Below are 15,894 nucleotides of genomic sequence, written 5' to 3'. Positions count from 1 at the left end.
TTAAACAGCCACCACTAACATTGAGTGGCTACTGCCAACACACTGTCAATGCCACTGACTCTACTCCAGCCACTTTAATCATGGGAATTGATGGGAAATGTAAATATATCACTAGCCACTTTAAACAATGCTACCTTATATAATGTTACTTACCCTACATTATTCATCTCATATGCATACGTAGATACTGTACTCTATATCATCGACTGCATCCTTATGTAATACATGTATCACTAGCCACTTTAACTACGCCACTTGGTTTACATACTTATCTCATATGTATATACTGTACTCGATATCATCTACTGTATCTTGCCTATGCTGCTCTGTACCATCACTCATTCATATATCCTTATGTACATATTCTTTATCCCCTTACATTGTGTATAAGCCAGTAGTTTTTTTTGGAATTGTTAGTTAGATTACTTGTTCGTTATTACTGCATTGTCGGAACTAGAAGCACAAGCATTTCGCTACACTCGCATTAACATCTGCTAACCATGTGTATGTGACAAATAAATTTGATTTGATTTGGATCCCAATACTCAGTGTTATAGTCCTGGTCCTGAGAATAAAACAGGTTTAAAACAACAACAGAGAAACACGTGTCTTACAGTGCTACACATCTGTTATGATAGAGACTTTTTCCTGCTTAATGGAAGTATCAGGTGGAGTTTTTCACCAGTTATAAAGTGTGTTTGTTGTCTCTATGATTCCAGGCTGCATGGAGGGAGATGCAACAACAGCCTTGAGAACATCAGGACTCAAATAGAACTCTGTTCCAAGTTGCTGTCAGGTAAAAGTAGACGATAGCAGACATACAGGATTATTTTTGAAAGGGGTATTGTTGAATGTTCCCTTTTCAGAAAACAACCCCAAAGCATGATTTTCCCACCCCCATGCTTCACAGTAGGTATGGTGTTCTTTGGATGCAACTCAGCATTCTTTGTCCTCCAAACACGTCTTGTATGTCTTCCATTTCCTAATAATTGCTCAGTGACTCAACCCACTCAAGTGACGCACCCCTCCTAGGGACGGCATAGAAAAGCACCAGTAAATCAGTTACTCAGCCCCTGCAATAGGGTTAGAGGCAGAGAATCCCAGTGGAGAGAGGGGAACCGGTCAGGCAGAGGCAGCAAGGGTGGTTCGTTGCTCCAATGCCTTTCCGTTCACCTTCACACTCCTGGGACAGACTACACTCAATCATAGGACCTACTGAAGAGATGAGTCTTCAGTAAAGACTTAAAGGTTGAGACCGAGTCTGCGTCTCTCACATGGGTAGGCAGACCATTCCATAAAAATTGAGCTCTATAGGAGAAAGCCCTGCCTCCAGCTGTTTGCTTTGAAATTCTAGGGACAATTAGGAGGCCTGCATCTTGTGACCGTAGCGTACATGTAAGTATGTACGACAGGACCAAATCAGAAAGATAGGTAGGAGCAAGCCCATGTAATGCTTTGTAGGTTAGCAGTAAAACCTTGAAATCAACCCTTGCATTAACAGGAAGCCAGTGTAGAGAGGCTAGCACTGAAGTAATATGATACATTTTTTGGGGTTCTAGTCAGGATTCTAGCAGCCGTATTTAGCACTAACTGAAGTTTATTTAGTGCTTTATCCGGGTAGCCGGAAAGTAGAGCATTGCAGTAGTCTAACCTAGAAGTAACAAAAGCATGGATTCATTTTTCTGCATAATTTTTGGACAGACAATTTCAGATTTTTGCAATGTTATGAAATGGAAAAAAGCTGTCTTTGAAACAGTCTTTAAGTTCTTCAAAAGAGAGATCAGGGTCCAGAGTAACGCAGAGGTCCTTCACAGTTTTATTTGAGACGACTGTACAACCATCAAGATTAATTGTCAGATTCAACAGAAGATCTCTTTGTTTCTTGGGCCTAGAACAAGCATCTCTGTTTTGTCCGAGTTTAAAAGTAGAAAGTTTGCAGCCATCCACTTATGTCTGAAACACAGGCTTCCAGCGAGGGCAATTTTGGGGGGGGCAACTCTGCCATGTTTCATTGAAATGTACAGCTGTGTGTCATCCGCATAGCAGTAAAAGTTAACATTATGTTTTCGAATGACATCCCCAAAAGGTAAAATTCATAGTGAAAACAATAGTGGTCCTAAAACGTAACCTTGAGGAACACTGAAATTTACAGTTGATTTGTCATAGGAGAAACCATTCAAAGAGACAGATTGATATCTTTCCGACAGATAAGATCTAAACCAGGCCAGAACTTGTCCGTGTAGACCAATTTGGGTTTCCAATCTCTCCAAAAGAATATGGTGATCGATGGTATCAATAGCAGCACTAATGTCTAGGAGCACGAGGACAGATGCAGAGCCTCGGTTTGACGCCATTAAAAGGTAATTTACCACCTTCACAAGTGCAGTCTCAGTGCTATGATGGGGTCTAAAACCCGACTGAAGCATTTCCTATACATTGTTTGTCTTCAGGAAGCCAGTGAGTTGCCGCGCAACAGCTTTTTCCCCAAATAATTGAGAGGAATGGAAGATTCAATATAGGCCGATAGTTTTTTATATTTTCTGGTTTGGCTTTTTCAAGAGAGGCCTTATTACTGCCACTTTTAGTGAGTTTGGTACACATCCGGTGGATAGAGAGCCATTTATTATGTTCAACATAGGAGGGTCAAGAACAGGAAGCAGCTATTTCACGAGTTCAGTTGGAATAGGGTCCAGTATGCAGCTTGAAGTTTTAGAGGCCATGATTATTTTCATCACTGTGTCAAGAGATATAGTACTAAAACACTTGAGTGTCTCCCTTGATCCTATGTCCTGGCAGAGTTGTGCAGACTCAGGACAACTGAGCTTTGGAGGAATACGCAGATTTAAAGAGGAGTCCGTAATTTGCTTTCTAATGATCATGATATTTTTCTCAAAGAAGTTCATGAATTTATTACTGCTGAAGTGAAAGCCACCCCCTCTTGGGGAATGCTGCTTTTTAGTTAGCTTTGCAACAGTACCAAAAATACATTTCTGATTGTTCTTATTTTCCTCAATTAAGTTTGAAAAATAGGATGATCGAGCAACAGTAAGGGCTCTTCGATACTGCACGGTACTGTCTTTCCAAACTAGTCAGAAGACTTCCAGTTTGGTGTGGAATTTTCTGGAAGCTTGCTTCAGAGCTCGGGTATTTTCTGTGTACCAGGGAGCTAGTTTCTTATGACAAATGTTTTTAGGGGTGCAACTGCATCTAGGGTATTGCGCAAGGTTAAACTGAGATCTTCAGTTAGGTGGTTAACTGATTTTTGTCCTCTGACGTCCTTGGGTAGGCAGAGGGAGTCTGGAAGGGCATCAAGGAATCTTTGGGTTGTCTGAGAATTTATAGCACGACTTTTGATGCTCCTTGGTTGGGGTCTGAGCAGATTATTTGTTGCGATTGCAAACGTAATAAAATGGTGGTCCGATAGTCCAGGATTATTAGGAAAAACATTAAGATCCACAACATTTATTCCATGGGACAAAACTAGGTCCAGAGTATGACTGTGGCAGTGAGTAGGTCCGGAGACATGACATGTTGGACAAAACCCACTGAGTCGACGATGGCTCCGAAAGCCTTTTGGAGTGGGTCTGTGGACTTTTCCATATGAATATTAAAGTCACCAAAAATTAGAATATTATCTGCTATGACTACAAGGTCCGATAGGAACTCGGTGAGGAATGCTGTACATGGCCCAGGAGGCCGGTAAACAGTAGCTATAATTCATGATTGAGTAGGCTGCAAAGTTTTCATGGCTAGAAGCTCAAAAGACAAACTTTGTTTGTTTTTTGTAAATTGAAATTTGCTATCGTAAATGTTTGCAATACTTCCACCTTTGCGGGATGCGCGGGGGGATATGGTCACTAGTGTAACCAGGAGGTGAGGCCTCATTTAACACAGTAAATTCCTCAGGCTTAAGCCATGTTTCAGTCAGGTCAATCACGTCAAGATTATGATCAGTGATTAGTTAATTGACTATAACTGTGTTGGAATTGAGGGATCTAACATTAAGTAGCCCTATTTTGAGATGTGAGAGCTCTGTCTATGTTCGTAGATAAGATGAGAGCACCCCTCCAGCTAGGATGGAGTCCATCACTCCTCAACAGGCCAGGCTTGGTCCTGTTTGTGGGTGAGTTCCAGAAAGAGGGCAAATTATCTACAAATTCTATCTTTTGGGAGAGGCAGAAAACAGTTTTCAACCAGCGAGTGAGTTGTGAGACTCTGCTGTAGAGCTCATCACTCCCCCTAACTGGGAGGGGGCCAGAGACAATTACTAAATGCCGACACATCTTTCTAGCTGATTTACACGCTGAAGCTATGTTGCGCTTGGTGATCTCTGACTGTTTCATCCTAACATCGTCGGTGCCGATGTGGATAACAATGGAGGGAGGGAGAACAGTGAGAGTGGTGGGTTGAGCACCTGCAGTGAAGCTGCTGAAGCTTGCTCTGGCTCAACACATCTTGACTAAAAGATTTAGAAATGAGTTTGACATTGCCATAGTTCAACAGCTGGAAAGCCGTCAGTAACATACTCCCAGAGATAGCAATATATTCAGTATTCACTGAATGAAGTAGCCTACCCATCCCCATTTACAATTGTATTCATCAACTAAATAAATTATACTATATCCTTCCTGTTTGGCCCTGTCCGGGGGTGTCCTCGGATGGGGCCACAGTGTCTCCTGACCCCTCCTGTCTCAGCCTTCCTGTATTTATGCTGCAGTAGTTTATGTGTTGGGGGGCTAGGGTCAGTTTGTTATATCTGGAGTCCTTCTCCTGTCCTATTTGGTGTCCTGTGTGAATTTAAGTGTGCTCTCTCTAATTCTCTCTTTCTCTCTTTCTTTCTCTCTCTCGGAGGACCTGTGCCCTAGGACCATGCCTCAGGACTACCTGACATGATGACTCCTTGCTGTCCCAAGTCCACCAGGCCGTGCTGCTGCTCCAGTTTCAACTGTTCTGCCTTATTATTATTGGACCATGCTGGTAATTTATGAACATTTGAACATCTTGGCCATGTTCTGTTATAATCTCCACCCGGCACAGCCAGAAGAGGATTGGCCACCCCACATAGCCTGGTTCCTCTCTAGGTTTCTTCCTAGGTTTTGGCCTTTCTCTGGAGTTTTTCCTAGCCACCGTGCTTCTACACCTGCATTGCTTGCTGTTTGGGGTTTTAGGCTGGGTTTCTGTACAGCACTTTGAGATATCAGCTGATGTACGAAGGGCTTTATAAATACATTTGATTTGATTACTATTGGGGCGTCCTTCGCCTAAACCCTAAACTAACACTAATCTTAACCAATTTACATTTATACTTTATGGAGGTGTGGACATCCCAATGATCCCGAATAGCACAGACCCTCTGGGAAGGTCTATGAACTGCTCTATTTGACTGAAGGGACATCCCAAGTTGTCTGATGTGGAACTGGTAACAACACAGTCTGTGATTGGCTAACAACATTTAGATCTGAATACAGCGACATAAATGACATACCATGCCATGAGGTGCTGAGGGAAAGACAGATAATCTATGATCTTTTCTCTGCCATTAGCGATAACAGGAAATACACAAGCCGTAGGCTCCACTATAGTTCAAGGTGGCTATGCTGGATTGTCTGCTTGCACGGGAAAATGTTTATGTTTCTAACATTTATGGTTGAGATTGAATTAATATAAACTATGCACATTATGACTTTCATTAACACGCGATGCAGGTGTCATGCAGACGTTAGTAGCATGTCATGTAAGTCAGGCGCGTCACGCAGACATTAGTAAGGCGTTGGTATCATGTCATGTCAGGTGGTACGGTTGCCTAGGCTTATACATGTCCCTTATCACCCCCATAGAACTCTGCAGGGCGCTTGCCATCCTCCTGTCTCTCTCAACAGTCACGGGTAAATTTGAAGGAAGGGATCTAGCCTCCAAATGTTCGTTTCTCTCTTTAAAAATCCTTGATTTCCTTTTTCTTTTGGAAAACATTCCTTTCCAGTGTGGTGATCAACCCAGAGTAGCCATTAGCCGTGGTTTCCAGGCTGGTCATGCGGTGGTGATCAACCCAGAGTATCCATTAGCCGTGGTCTCCAGGCCTGTCATGTGGTGGTGATCAACCCAGAGTAGCCATTAGCCGTGGTCTCCAGGCTGGTCATGCGGATGTCCAGTGCCTTGTGGTTGGATCTAGTCTGTTCAGTGGCAGTTTTCAGCTCCTCTCTCAGCTGGCTAGCCTAGTTTCGTAGCTCTGACGACTGTATATCCGTCCATTTTGTCAATTAATTCCTGCTTCATTTCAGTTAATGCCTGTAGAACAGCTTCTTGTCCAGTCGCCTCGGCTGTGCATTGGTCAGTTGTTGGTGTAGATTCATGGTCCTTGGCTAGGCTAGCTGGTCTGTTAGAATTAGCCCTAGGCTGATTCTTGCGGTTGGTGCCTGACATCTTCGACAAAAACGTGACATTAAGCCTTAAAATGGAGTCTCAGGTTGTAGAGGGGTATTTTGATCCAAATTAAAATTGTATTTGATTTTACCAGGCAAGTCAGTTAACAAATTCTTATTTACAACGATCCTGGACGACTCTGGGCCAATTGTGCTCCACCCTTTGGGACTCCTAAACACGGCCAGTTGAGATACATCCTGGAATCAAACCAGGGTCCGTAGTAACGCCTCTAGCACTGAGATGTAGTACCTTAGACCGCTGCGCCACTCGGGAGCCCCGAAATACAATCTGCCCAAATATTTAAATGTTCTGTTGAGGAGCTCAGAAAAGTACATCCTCACATGGCGCCGCTCCCTCATCGCCCCTCAGGGTATTTGGGGATTAACAACATTTTTGTTATTGTATATGATGATGATGGTGGTACTGTATCCTCCCCTCCCGCATTCATTTCCCACAATGGACTTCTCCCCCAGTTCACTACCCGTCCAGTAGGTGGCGGTAATACGCCAATAGGCGTAGTCTGACATTAAACCTTAAAGAAGAAGACAACAAAGTAGCCTAACTGTTCTGTTGTAGCCGACCACATTTCATGTCTTACAAAGAAACAATAGCTTCCACAATGGATCGGGTAAGTCTGGTTTTAACAGTATATGCCTGCTATGTTGTATAAAATGTCTAGGCCTAGTTATCATCTTTGCACCTCCACATTCCTGTTTTCGGTTAAATATCGTTACAAAATAAGACAGTAAAACTTGTTGGGATTTTTTTTTACTTCAACAAAGTAGCCTGTTGAGGAATCTGTGGCTATAACCTAATTATCTCTCCTTTCACAAAGTGTGCACATGTTAACATTCTTTCACTGATTTCGAACACATTATCCATTATTTGACCAGATGCTCAAGTGGCCGCTCTAACAAAGAAAAAAAAATGTAAGGCAATCGTGAAGAGTCAAGATCACGTGGGACCATAATGTGCAATGAGGGCAGATGTGCGTGTTTCCACTAGTTACCACGGCCACAAAGTCAAATGTCTATATCGTGATTTTATTTATTTAGGGTTAGGCATAAAGTTAGAAGTGGCGCAGTCTAAGTCACTGCGTGTCAATGCTAGAGGCGTCACTACAGGCACCCTGGTTCGAATCCCACTGGGCGGCGCACAATTGCCCCAGCGTCATCTGGGTTTGGCCAGTGTAGGCCGTCATTGTAAATAATAATTTGTTCTTAACTGACATGCCTAGTTAAATAAAAAAAACTAGTATGGTTAGGGTTCAAATAAAATGTTAATAAGATCTATTGTAGAAATGGGCGTGGTTTATGACTTCTTTGACTAGTGACTACCAGGCTCTACTCTCATATAAAGTGTTCTACTTTTATCAATACACTCCTCTAACAACCTAATCGTTACGAAATTTATATTCGATCAAATAAGTCAGAAGCCAGATTCTGGGCTTCGCCTCTAAATTGCTGTTTGAAAGGAAATGACTGGTATGAGATATATGGTGGAAACTAGCCCATTCCTCCACCAATCTAATGCTCTTAGATTTGTGGGTTGTAGTGAACGATTGAACATTTCAAGGAACATTAGATTTAAGGGATGCAGTCAAATCAATCAGAGGTTTAGACTAAATTAATACAATATTTGGTTGAAATATACACTTTTTAATACTTCTTGCGGCCAACAGGACAACGCTAGCCCGTTCCCCTGCACCCTCCCGGAGTCCCCGTGTCAAACGCCTCCCAGTTCCGCTTTACTGCGGGGTCTGGTCGACTGCAGGAAAACACCAGGGCAGAGTGGGACTGAGACAGGAGAAAAGAAGGAAGATGGAGAATTAATTTCATTAAGTAAGAACCATGGTGTGTAGATTAGACAACAATCTGCTTCTGAAACAATAGCGAAGGTGCATAAAGATGGCGGCCCGCATGTACTTACCAGAAATTCCTTGTTTTGCAGAGTTCACTGTATTCTACATTGCTCTTTTTTACTGTTTTTTTGTATGGTCATTAGCGCAGTAAACATGATCCCAATTTTTGCTTCAAGACGGCGGCGATTTGAAAAATCAAAAAAGTAGATTGTGCTGATATATTGGAACATTGAACCATGTCGCACACCGTAGTTCCAAAACTAGATAGTGCTAAAACAAAGATCATATTTGAATTCTGCCATCTTTATGAACTTTAGTCATTAATTGAATAATTAAATGTTGATAAAAATATCGGTGTAGTTCCACGCATTTTTAAAAGTAACTTAAAACTAGGTGAAATATATCTATATATATTTAACATTGTCATAAAGACAACATGTTCAATTTCATGAAAACATGTTTTCCCATCTCAAGATATTGAATAAAAATATAACTATACTATGTGCCTATGTACCAAATAAAGTAACAGGGTTGACTGTAAAAGTCTTAAATCAGCCATCAATTCACTTGTGACAGGGAATGGAAGCTTGTTTTTTGCAACAGTTAGTGTTAATTTAATGCAATCCAGAAAATGGAATTGTTCAAAGATTACTAGCATGTCTATGTATGGGTAAATGGGTTGACATGCTCAGTTTTCCACCACAAAACAGCTTAAGTTGACAATTGAAGTAACGCTGTTAAAAACACCTGTTTTTCTGAGCAATATTTCAAATTATTAAGACACGTAAATGCCTTCATCAGATTCATAGAGGCATATTTAATCTGCATATGTCTAGCACGAGCAGTGCAAGTTTCCTTCATGCTTCTCTGTGGTAGTACATTTATTTAGATTGGCAATTTTCAGCATTTATCAAAGTCCCATCAGGTAGCCTGATTTCAGATGGCCATGCTATTCAATATCTTTGTTTCACAGGGGACAGCCCTAACCGTTGCTCTCTCAGTGGGAGGGGCTTATCATCTGCGGAGCCTCGACAACATCATGATGCTGACAAGAAAGAGTCGAGTCTCTCCAGACCAGAACACCTCAAGAAACACCAGCAGAAACCTCACCACTGCTGCTTTGACTGTGGGAAGAGTTCTGCTAAACAGAGGGAATTGGTCATTTACAAGCAGATTAACACTGGGAGGAAAATGTACCACTGCTCTCAGTGTGGGAAGAGTTTTGCTGCATCTAAAACCTTACAATCTCAGAGAAGTCATACAGGGGAGAGGCCTTACCCCTGCTTTGATTGTGGGAAGAGCTTCAGTCAATCAGGAGCCCTGACTACACACCTACGCATACACACAGGAGAGAAGCCTTATAGCTGTGATCAGTGTGGGAAGAGCTTTGCTCTATCCGGAAACCTGAGTACCCACCAGCGTGTACACACAGGAGAGAAGCCTTATAGCTGTGATCAGTGTGGGAAGAGCTTCAACCAATCAGGAAACCTGACTACGCACCAGCGTGTACACACAAGAGAGAAGCCTTATAGCTGTGATCAGTGTGGGAAGAGCTTTGCTCTATCCGGGAACCTGACTAGACACCAGCGCATACACACAGGAGAGAAGCCTTATAGCTGTGATCAGTGTGGGAAGAGTTTCAATCAATCAGGAGAACTGACTAGACACCAACGCATACACACAGGAGAGAAGCCTTATAGCTGTGATCAGTGTTGGAAGAGCTTTGCTCTGTCCGAAGACCTGACTAGACACCAGCGCATACACACAGGAGAGAAGCCTTATAGCTGTGAACAGTGTGGGAAGAGCTTCATGGATTCAGGTAGTCTGACTAGACACCAGCGCATACACACAGGAGAGAAGCCTTATAGCTGTGATCAGTGTGGTAAGAGCTTCATGGATTCAGGAAGTCTGACTAGACACCAGCGCATACACACAGGAGCAAAGCCTTATAGCTGTGATCAATGCGGGAAGAGTTTTGCTCAATATTCCACTCTGACTGCACACCAACGCATACACACAGGAGAGAAGCCTTATATCTGTGATCAGTGTGGGAAGAGCTTCAATCGTTCAGGAGCCCTGACTACACACCAACGCATACACACAGGAGAGAAGCCTTATAGCTGTGATCAGTGTGGGAAGAGCTTCAATCATTCAGGAGCCCTGACTAGACACCAGCTCACACACACTGGAGAGAAACCTTACTCTTGTCTATGTGGGAAGAGCTTTGCTCGTTCAGGGTCACTGAAACAACACCAGAAAGCATCTCCCTCCTACAGCACCGGTTACAGATATCTAAATGAAATTTCAATAGAAAACATATTGTAAAGAGTCATCCATCTCCCATTCGCTAACGGTTTACTAAGTCTGATTACCAAGGTAACCTGTGTAGCATGATATGCAGCTCCGGATCCATATGTATCAAGCGTCTTGGAGTAGGAGTTCTGTATCTTATTTCAATAACTCCTATTGTCCATTAAATCATGTAGAATAATGTTTCAACAATTGTAGGTTCATATTAATGTGTGAGGGAAATGTTGTCTGAAGAAAGAGCCTTGAATTGTACATCTTGTCTCATACAATTATTGGTTCCTGTTGGTGCTGGGTAGAGATGTGAGGGGAGACGGTCATGACCCCTCAGACCTTTTGGCAGAATATGTTCTATAAGTTAAGATTGGAGACAGCGCCAGTCACATGCAGGAACCAAACGTCAATGATGAATTAATTATGAATAATGTAAATCATGCAAATATAACTTGTCTGTGTAAACAGTATATAAGAGAACTAACGGGACTGCCCCGAAAGAGCTCCAGACCGTACTCTGGTGTTTTAAGTTTGTTGGAACCTCTCCAGCTTCCTGATAATAAATAATTATTCATTTAAGTTTTACTTTGAGGCCCTGGTGTTAATTTCCACGACACGTATTCAATACAAAAATACATTAAATCCATTGTTTTACATGAAGGAGATGTCGCACTGCATGAGGCAAATGGTGGTCACACCAGATACTGACTACCTTTTTAAAACGTGTCTGTGACCAACAGAGTCATATCTGTATTCCCAGTCATGTATTCCCAGTCATGTACTCCCAGTCATGTACTCCCAGTCATGTAATCCTAGTCATGGATTCCCAGTCATGGAATCCCAGTCATGGATTCCCAGTCATGGAATCCCAGTCATGGATTCCCAGTCATGGATTCCCAGTCATGGATTCCCAGTCATGGATTCCCAGTCATGGATTCCCAGTCATAGATTCCCAGTCATGGATTCCCAGTCATGGATTCCCAGTCATGGATTCCCAGTCATGGAATCCCAGTCATGGATTCCCAGTCATGGATTCCCAGTCATGGATTCCCAGTCATGGATTCCCAGTCATAGATTCCCAGTCATAGATTCCCAGTCATGGATTCCCAGTCATGGATTCCCAGTCATGGATTCCCAGTCATAGATTCCCAGTCATAGATTCCCAGTCATGGATTCCCAGTCATAGATTCCCAGTCATAGATTCCCAGTCATAGATTCCCAGTCATAGATTCCCAGTCATAGATTCCCAGTCATAGATTAGGGCCTAATTCATTTATAACAATTGACAGATATTTTTGTATGAACTGTAACTCAGTAAAATCTTAGAAATTGTTGTTTATATTTTTGTTGATAATAATAATAGAACTAACTAATTGAATAAATGATTGGGCCTACACTGTTTTAGGTGTTCTGGGTCAGAACTGTTTCAACGTGACTTACATCTATCAGAGTATCTGTGCCTTGAAGGGCTCAACAGTGGAACTGTCCTGCACATATCAACATCCAAGTTATCATGTAGTCTCAGAACCAAACTGGTATATCCAAGAGAAATGTAATGAGGTGCCTAAAATCCTGATCTCAGTGCCAAAGTATGCAGGTTGTGCTGAGTACCTTGGAACTAAAGAGAAAGACTGCACCCTGAGAATCACAGACCTGAAAGTGATTCAGCTGAGTACAAGTTCAGATTTAAAACACAGAATGGGGGTACAGCTTCCCTGGAACAACTCTGACTGACACAGGTAATATATAATATCTAATTCTAATAATTCATTAGAATCATTCAGAGCTGCAGGTGAAGGTGTCTTCCTCCACAGAGGAATAGAAGAGAACACTGACCTGTAGCACCACCTGTCTTCTGACTGACAACCCCAACCTCACCTACATCTAGTACAAGAACGGACAACATCTCCATGACCCTACTTCCCAACAATACTCCTGTAATACTCTAGTGGTCGGGTGTTACTCTACAGACAGTTACTCCTGTGCTGTAAAAGAACATGAGGATGTTCTCACTCCTACAGTGTGTGAGTCTGGACTCACCTATAATAATCATCTTAAGTATCAATCATTAAGGCTTGTGGACCAATAGTAGAACATGTGGGGAAAACAGACAAATCGGTGCACTCTTGGATAGTAACACTAGTAGGAACTATACAGAATAATAGAATAGGTAGAAAATGACTTATGGTATGTTATCTTGTTATATCTTTAGAATTTGTATTTTTTTAAATCCATTTTAGACTATCTGTAACTTAACAATGTGAAAAAGTCAAGAGCTCTGAATACTTTCAGAATGCACTGTGTGTGTCTATATATTTTATTCATTTTAAATTAACCAGTCCAATATATTTAAAACACTTGAAAATAGTCTCATTATCGTTTGAGGAATACATTCAGATACATTTAGTTTCAGGTGTTCATGGTCTGAGCTGTTTGAATGTGACTTACACCAAGAGGATATCTGTGCCTTGAAGGGGTCAACAGTGGACATTACCTGCACGTATAGACATCCCAGCTGGCATAACGTCACAGAAGTATCCTGGTTCAACAAATGGGAGTCTGGAGTTACTGCAGATCTAAGCCAGGACCCAGAGTATGCAGGTAGTGTGAAGTACCATCCAACTACAGACAAGGACTCCACCCTTGGGCACAGAGACTTTGGTGGTCTGCTTCAAACATATTTGTATTACAGACTCGGACAGGGAGAGGTTGAAAATGTCAGTGAAGGCATTTGCCAGTTGGTCAGCGCATGCTTGCAGTACACGTCCTGGTAATCCATCTGGCCCTGCGGCCTTGTGAATGTTGACCTGTTTAAATTGTTTTAATTTTGCTCAGTGTACTGGCGCGACACTGTATATGGACCTTGAAACTTGGCTTGAAAAGGAGAACCAACAATTGGCAGCAGAGCAAGAACCTGGTCACCCGGACTAAAGTGACGAGGCTCAGCTCGGCGATCAAATATGCCCTTCATCCTCTCCTGTGAAGATGATAACTTCTCTTTAGCCATTTCACCAGCGGCGTACAGCCGTCGCCGGAAATCACACACATACGATAACAGGGACTGAGGAGGCTCGGGAGACTTCCAGTCATCCTGGAGAACAGATAAAAGTCCACGCACCCTATGTCCAAACACAAGGTCATTTGAAACCCGTGCTCTCCTGTGAAACCTCCCGAACAGTAACCAAGGCAACCCCTCCTCCCAATCCTTATCCATCTCAGTACAATAAGCTCTCAACAAAGACTTAAGTGTTTGATGGAAACGTTCCAGTGCTCCTTGACTTTGCGCGTGATAGGCGCTAGACAAATTGTGTTTAATATGGAGCTGTTGAAGAACCTGACTAAACAGATTAGAGGTGAAATTAGATCCTTGATCACTCTGAATGACCTTAGGGATTCAATGAGAGAAACTGAGTCAAAGCTTTTAACACAGGTTTAGTCGTGATAGATCGGAGAGGATAGGCAGCAGGAAACCTAGTGGTCTGACACATCACAGTGAACAGGTAACTGCTACCCATTTTAGAATGAGGCAGAGGACCCACACAGTCAATAATCAGATACTCAAAAGGTTGGCTGAGTACAGGAATAGGAAACAATGGTACATGTTTAATAGCTTGATTAGGCTTACCAGTTAATTGACAGGTGTGACAAGTTTTGATAAAATCTGAAACATCCCTCTTTAATCTAGGCCAAAAGAAATGTCTTAATATGCGATTGTAGGTTTTCCTCACCCCCATATGTCCAGCAACGTCGCTGTGGGAAGTTTCCAACACCAACTCACGAAGCTTAACTGGTACAACAACCTGACTAATTGCCTCCCCCAGAAAACAACTATCATGAGACACCCACTTTCTCATCAGGACATCCTCTTGGAGAAAATAGCCATGGGCGACATCTCCCAACTGTTCTACAGGCACAATTTGGTCGCGCAACTCTTCTAACGTGGGGTCATCCCGTTGATCCCGCATTGATTAGATCTGAGCGGGTTACAGATAATGGGATAACAGGGAAAACAGTGACATACTTCTTTGTATTATTATCATTAGTCGGCGCAGTGACCAGTTCGCCACGGCTCATAGAACGTGTCACTGCACACGCAGCAAACACCTCTGGGAAACTCTGTACACTCTCATCCGGAATCCCAACAAATGACGGCTTAGTGGAAACCACTAGAGATGGAAACACGACAGGCCATACACACTCACCAGCCAAGTTATTCCCAAGGATAACGTCGATACCCTCAATAGGCAACGAAGGACGCACCCCTACAACTACTTCACCCTTCACCAGCCCACAATCCAACATCAGTTTATGCAATGGAACTGACAGAGTGTTCAAACCTATTCCCCTAATTAGAACACTATTCCCCGAATCAGTCTCAGCAGAAAAGGGTAACACAGACTCCAACACAAATGACTCAAGAGGCACCTGTGTCTCTCAAGATCTTCACTAGCACTAGGTATTTACTTCCTAACATAGACACAAAACCTTCTGTAATGAAAGGTAAATAGTCTGGATCAATATGGACTTTCACATTCTCTTGGGCCTGAGGAAACGAGTCATGAGTGAACTGATGTGGAACAGGTGCAGCTAACGCGGTAGGCTTAGATTTAGCGTAAGCACCCTTTGACCCGAGAAGTGGACATTCGTTTTTCCAATGACCTGAACCTTGACAGTAGTGACACTCCTGCCCAAAGTCAGGTTTACCATGGGAGTCAGGCTGAACCCTAGTTGAATAGAACTCACCCCGTGAACCAAAGTATCTCGGTGAGCGAAGCCCAAATCTATCCGAACGCCCCCACTCTTTCCGAATACGGGGCTCTGCAAAGACACTTTTGTGAGTCAACACATACTCGTCCGCCAAAACCGCAGCTTCAGTGACATTCGTTACTTTCTGTTCATTAATATACGTGGCAATATGATCAGGAATTGTGTCCTTAAATTGCTCTAACATAATCAGATCACACAGCCCTTGGAAAGTCACAACTGCAGAGGCGGAACACCAGCGATTAAACTGTAAAGATAATTGTCACGCAAACTCAACATGAGTCTGCTTATCATCAAGTTCTAAATCGTTGGCGGTAAGCCTCAGGGACCAGTTCATAAATCTGTAACACAGCTGTTTTAACTTTATCATAATTGGCACTGTCGTGTACACTAAGAGCTGAATATGTTTCCTGCGCTTTACCAGTCAGCACACACTGCAACATTAAAGTGCGGTCAGAATCAGGCCAACTCCTAGCATCAGCAACACGCTCAAACAACGAAAAGAATGTCTCGGGGTCCCTTTCATTAAACTGAGGCAATAACCGTAA

The 15,894-nt window shown here is 42.7% G+C and overlaps 1 protein-coding gene and 1 long non-coding RNA gene across 5 annotated transcripts in view; one reads left to right on the top strand and one right to left on the bottom strand.

Annotated features, from left to right (window-relative positions):
• The window catches only part of LOC109876955 (zinc finger protein 501-like), a 39,484-nt gene that overhangs the window by 8,150 nt on the left and 15,440 nt on the right, over nt 1-15,894 (top strand). Inside the window, exons 1-3 of one of the 4 annotated variants that reach the window (XM_031833661.1) lie at nt 4,933-4,977; nt 8,102-8,273; nt 9,255-11,167. In XM_031833661.1, coding sequence (XP_031689521.1) covers nt 4,972-4,977; nt 8,102-8,273; nt 9,255-10,606 — 1,530 coding nt within the window. In that variant the 5' untranslated portion in view covers nt 4,933-4,971 and the 3' untranslated portion in view covers nt 10,607-11,167. Of the gene's footprint in view, nt 4,978-5,183; nt 7,049-8,101; nt 8,274-9,254; nt 11,168-15,894 lie in introns of those variants that run through there. The other 3 variants (XR_004211226.1, XM_031833650.1, XM_031833666.1) reach the window with 3 other exon arrangements.
• On the bottom strand, nt 8,063-8,524 carry LOC116375829 (uncharacterized). Its single transcript, XR_004211240.1, has 2 exons — nt 8,350-8,524; nt 8,063-8,216 (listed from the first exon to the last, which is right to left on the bottom strand). It is a non-coding gene; the product is annotated as an uncharacterized LOC116375829 (long non-coding RNA).

This window comes from Oncorhynchus kisutch, linkage group LG1, assembly GCF_002021735.2.
Source record: "Oncorhynchus kisutch isolate 150728-3 linkage group LG1, Okis_V2, whole genome shotgun sequence".
Classification (NCBI taxonomy): domain Eukaryota; kingdom Metazoa; phylum Chordata; class Actinopteri; order Salmoniformes; family Salmonidae; genus Oncorhynchus; species Oncorhynchus kisutch.
Note: the sequence above shows the minus strand (reverse complement) of the source record. Positions and strands in the feature narration are given on the sequence as shown.